Consider the following 5,672-nt stretch of genomic DNA (forward strand, 5'->3'; position numbering starts at 1 on the left):
CTACACACATTATAAATAGAATAAATAGGAAATAATTAACAGAGGGAAGACATTAGAATTACAAGACATTGGGAAGTTTTCCTTTGGAAGGTCAAATTTTCTTTTGAAAGAAGCCAGAGAAGCCTGGAGGTAGAGATGAGAATGGAGAGCATCCCAGACATGGAGACCAACCAGAGACAATGCCCCACGATTGGGAGATGGAGTGCTCTGTTCTTAGAAGAGCAAGGATGCCAATGCCCCAACCCCCTTTCTGGAACATCCATCCCTCTTTCTTGAAGGTACTTCCAAGTATTTTCCAGTTATGATCTTCTCTAGAAGTCTTCCCTACTGACTTCCCTCCTTTCTCTGATCCCTCTAGTTTTGGCACTACTCAGACAAGAGGTCTCTTCATTTTTTTTATATCTCATCATCTTTATCATCAAAGCTAACACTGATACAGAACGTACTATGTGCAAGGCATTATGCTAAGTGCTTTACAGTTATTATCTAATTTGATCCTCACAACAACCCTTTGAGGTAGGTGCAATTATTATCCCCATTTTATAGATGAGGAATCTGAAGCAGAGATTAAAATGGCTTGCCCAGGGTCACAGAGCCAGTGACCAGCCCTCTATCCATTGTGTCACCTGCTGCCATCATGGCATAATAAAGTATCTTCTAGAGATACTAGAAGAGGTTCCATAGAGCAGGGATTCGAACCTTGTGTTTCTTTTTCCCCAAAGCTCAAGGATTTTGTTCATTTGAGTGGGTTGGTAAATGATTTCTTAAAACCCCACTTTGTTCTGCCTAGATTATCTAGTTTCTCCTACTTTCCCATTCTGGACTATGGTTGATTCTGACACTCATAGAATGTCAGAGCTGGGAGGACCCAAAGAACAGAGAATATTGGTAGAAGGGATGTTCGAGGCCAACAAAGTATTTTACAAAGTAGGAAATGAAAGCTTTCGATTGTGCTGTATTGCTCACATACTAGAATCCCCCACAATCACACAATGCACAAAACTCACAGAGCACTGACTTATTTCATACACATCCCTAGGGCATGAGGGTGATAAATAAAATAATTTAAAGGGCACCTGCCCAGAATAAATATACAATTGGAGGTACGGGACAGTGCCTGGCACTCTCCCTCCTCTCATTGGCCTGGGATTCCTTGGACCAGCAAACTCTTGCCCAAGTCTCTTCTGCCACTGAGAAGATTGGTGATCTCCAAGTACTTCACATGAAGGTCCCCAGGAGGTAGTTTAACACCCCTAGAAGCCAAGAGGGAAGAGGCCTTGGCCTCAGTCCCTCGACTAGGAATGATCACATAAATAAATAAATAAAGCCTGTCATTTCTCTAATGCTTTCAAGCTTATAGATCACTTCTCTCCCAACAAATCTATGAAGTAGGCAGTGCAAGGATTATCCCCATTGTATAGATGAGGAAACTGAGTTTAAGTGACTGGCCCAAAATATATGGAAAATAAATGTCAGAGACAGGTTCAAAACCAGGACTACTCTGCTTCTCTACCCTCAGACACCCCTACTGTGAGGACCCAGAATCAGCATGGCTCCTACTGCTTCTTTCTGAGGTTCACAGAGAACTTCCGGCAGTTAGTCTGGGGATTCCCTATGACTCAATCACAAGAGGGGGTCCCCAGGTTAAATAAAACAAGGGCATTTCTGCCCACCCAGTCCGCCATCTTCCAAAGAGAAAGAGAGGTCTCGATTCATTGGTCACAATAAATAGGTCCCAGATTCAGTGAAGGGCTACCTTTCGGCCACTCGGAAAAGACCAAAAGTACTGGCCTCTGACACTAGCTGCCAATCCTGGAAGTCCCCTGCTGTGGTGTTCATGCTAAGGCTGAGCTGCTCGCCAGGATACAGGAAGAGGAGGGAGGTCTCCGAGACGGTGACTGTGGAAGGGCTGGAAGGTCCCACGTCCAGGGAGAGAGTCGAGACAGCTCGACGTCCAAAGTCCTGCCGCACAGACACAGAGACCTTGATGGTGCCCTGGCTGCGGGCAGGAACAATCACCTGCTGAAGCTTCAGGCAGGCATAAACAAAGTAAAGCCCAGAGACACCAACCATCAGTTCATCTTTCTCTGTGTCATAAGTCATTTGTGAGTCCAAGAATACACCGGAAAGATGAGGATCACTGTACCAGCTCAGTGTCTGGTTCTGCACCAAGACTGTGGGGAACAGAAGAAAGAGTGTCAGCCTAACCCCAGCATTCCCACAATCCCAGTATCAAATAATGGCTGGAAGAGGTTTAGTGATGGATCAGGGGATTAATTTCTGAGATGCTTAGGCATCTCGATGTCCCACCCTGGCAAGAAACCAGGATTGGGAAAAGGAGAGAATCTACTTTTAGTTAAAACACAAGAGGCAGCTAGGTGGCCCAGTGGTTAGAGAACCAAGACTGGAGATGGAAGGTCCTGAGTTCAAATCTGGCCCTTCCTAGCTAGGTGCCCCTGGGCACTCACCCCAATTGCCTAGTCATTACTGCTCTTCTGCCTTGGAACTATACCTAGTATCAATTTAATCAATTGATAGTAAGATAGAAGGTGTCAACATGGAATCTAGAAACCCCAAACTTATAGCCTACTAAGATCTGATGAAAACACACACACACACACACACACACACACACACACACACACACACACATGAGCTAGGGTGGTTTCCTTGACCCTGGTAGTAAGCTCACTTCCTCACTTCCTCTTAAGAGGGCATAGATCAAAGGATCACAGATTTAGAGCTGGGGGGTTGAGGGGGCGGACAGGAGGAAGAATGAAAATCATTGAGTCTGACCCTCATGTTAAATAAGCAACTTATCCTGGGTAATACAAGCCAATAAACATCTGAGGTAGGATTTGAACTCAGGTCTTCTGGATTCTAAATCCAGTGCCCTATTCACTATACTGGGGGAATGAATGGAGGTGGGAGGGAGGTGTGTGAAACTTACCATCTTTCACCACCAGCTGGGCATAGGAGCCCTGGAAAGAAGAAAGACAAGTTGAAGTCACTTATTCTCCTGAGAATATAGGGGAAACTTTCCTCCCTTCATCCCTTCTGGACTATCTATCACCAGGCTCTCTCCTTCAGTACTTTCCACTGATCCCCTACTCCAAAGGCACAGGGCTTATCCTGGGATCAATAAAAGCTGCCCTTCAAGCCTTCTTTCCTTCACTCCCCCATCCATGGGGTCTCCCCAAGGAGTTAAAACCCACCCTGCCAAATTTCAAGAGAAAGATCTGTGTCTTTAAAGGAAACAATGCTGGTGAGGGAAGAAGAATGGAGGAGATGAGGAGGCATGTCCCTGGGAGGGGGGCACCTACAATAGAAAAGATAGAAAACCTTTGGAATTTTTCAGTGCTGGCTCTTGGAAGGAGCAGAGTGAGGAGAGCACCGACTTCCTTCCTGGCCAGGGTATATTTGGGGGACATGGAGTGTCTTTCCCTGACAGGGTACTCAGGAGACTTCAGGGGTACCAGGGTTCTGTCAAGCGGGGAGTGACTACTTTCCTCGGGGTTGAGATTTCAAAGTCACCAGAATCTTTTCTTGTGGGGAAGTAAAGAAATTACAGGGTCCTCAGCTAGGGAGGTGGGGAGACACGGATACTAGGATCCCTCCCCACAGAAAATCCTTGGGAGATGGGGAGGGGAGTGGGGGAGAAGAGGACAAGGATTTTCCCTTACCTGAGTGGGTAGCCGGGGAGCAGAGAGTCCTTCTGAGGCAGGGGGCCTGGCAGGGTTTGCCCTTAGAGCAGGATAAACGGCCAGGGCCAGGACTCCGGCTAGCAGCAGCAGGATCGCTGTTCCCAAGAACCAGTCGAGGACACGGCAGGTGCCGGCTGGAGCCTGCGAGAGGTGGTCTGGGTTCTCCGGGTCCGAATTGGCCTCCATGGTGAGACCGGGTCATGTCACAGCGGGCCTTGGAGGGCCAGCTTTATCCTCGGGACCAGGAAGTGTAACCTTCCGGGGCGGGGACCCGACTCCACTCTCTCCCATCCACCCACTGCTTTGGGGGGCGGGGTAGGTCCGGGAGCCAAAGCATCCAGCTCTGGGAGGAAAGGGGGTGAAGGCGACCTTGCTATAGCTAAGACGGTTTGGCCTTAGAGCTCAAATACAGCATATTTAGTTTAGTTTGTCTCCGTCCTGTGTAAAACCAGAATCGCAAAATCTATTCTGCCTCAATGTCTGCGCATCTTAGGATTCTCACCTGTTTCTGTGTTCTCTTGCGTCTGTCATTGTCTCTCTCTCGGCCATCTAGTCTCTCTCTCCCTCTCAACCCTCCCACCCAAAAGGTGTACCAGTAAAAGTTTAACTACGCGATCTTGTGGGGGGAGGGAGGTACAAACAACGCACTTTTGAGTTTAATCTCCATTATTATACATTTTCCCCATCTCAAGTCTAGGTAACCGACAAAACAATAAATCAAGCCCCGATTTGTAGCGTTTGCGGAGTTCAGAGTTTGAAATGCTCACACTGAAAAAACAATCGGCTTGGAGCTGGCACCTGCACGCCCAGAATCTCACCCCCGCCCCAGGGTCCTGCCAGCTCTGGGCCCCTCGGGAGGGGGAGGGGGAACGAACGGAGGCCCAGGGGAGATGAACTGGGGGAATTTTGGGGGACTAGGGGGGTTACGTAGCGAGGGGGAGGGATGAGAGAGGAGGGACTTCAGTATTTCCTTTGAGGAAAGTCTCCCTTCAATATTTCCCTTGAGGTCCAACTTAGATGAAGTTCTCTCCCGGAAAGTTTCAACTACACCACCAACCCCGCGGTGAGCCACGCCCCATCCAGCCCCCTCACTACCCTGGCCCGCCTCAGGTCCATCCTACCCAGCCCCAACCCCATCCTCATCCCCTGCCTCGGCGTCTTAGTCGGATCTGGGGAGCGGGGAGGTCCCATGTTCCGCCCCGCCCCTTCTCTCCTATGGGATCTTTTCCAACCCCTCCCCGTGTGACGCACGCCATCTCCGCCTCCATCTCTACCATCCCCCCAGCCAAGTTCCGTAACTCACCACCCACCTCCTTGTCCCGGACAGTTCCCATCAAAGCCAAGGTCTGCAATGAAACTGGGGACTCCAAACTAGAAATCCCCCTGCGTGGAGAAAAGGGAGAGTGGGACAAGGGGGGAGGGAGGGAAGGGCGAGGAAACCCTGTTTCCCGTTTTCTCTACCCAGCAACCCCCATTCACAGAGATCGGATGGCCCAAGGGGACTGCCCATGAAGACGACCCCTAGAAGGGGAGAAACTTGCTGGCGGAAAACCGATCCCCTAACCGATCCCCCACCTCTGCAGGGTGGGTCCGTGTCTCAACGGTAGCCGGGCGCGTGCCTGGGGCTGCTGACTGGAAGAACAGAAAAGTGCCCAGACTCCCAGGAGGGTGTTATATTCAAGCTCTGAGAGTTGGTTTGTCTCACCTTGATTGACAGGGGAAGACAGTTGGAGACCTCGGAATGTTTGTTGGTGGAGGCGGTTAGGAGAGGAAAAAGTAGGTTGGCCTGAGGAGAGGAAGGGCCCTCACAGCCATCTGAGAGAAGTTTTTGGTCCTGGAGGCTCAGGTCTTTGAGCTTTGACCGTTGATCCTCTCTGAATCTCCCTAGACCTTTAGGCATTTGAATCATCATTAACTATTGGGTATCTGGGCCCGTGAGGTGATGGGAGGAAGGGAGGTATAAGAAGA

The 5,672-nt window shown here is 49.6% G+C and overlaps 1 protein-coding gene across 1 annotated transcript; it reads right to left on the reverse strand.

Annotated features, from left to right (window-relative positions):
• Window positions 1-1,752: 1,752 nt before the first annotated feature.
• TNFSF9 (TNF superfamily member 9) lies at window positions 1,753-3,890 on the reverse strand. Its single transcript, XM_044658467.1, has 3 exons — window positions 3,684-3,890; window positions 2,951-2,981; window positions 1,753-2,174 (listed from the first exon to the last, which is right to left on the reverse strand). Exons 1-3 carry the CDS (start codon window positions 3,888-3,890, stop codon window positions 1,753-1,755), a joined length of 660 nt encoding a protein of 219 aa, XP_044514402.1.
• Between the last annotated feature and the right edge of the window lie 1,782 nt (window positions 3,891-5,672).

This window comes from Gracilinanus agilis, chromosome 1 (assembly GCF_016433145.1).
Source record: "Gracilinanus agilis isolate LMUSP501 chromosome 1, AgileGrace, whole genome shotgun sequence".
NCBI lineage: Eukaryota > Metazoa > Chordata > Mammalia > Didelphimorphia > Didelphidae > Gracilinanus > Gracilinanus agilis.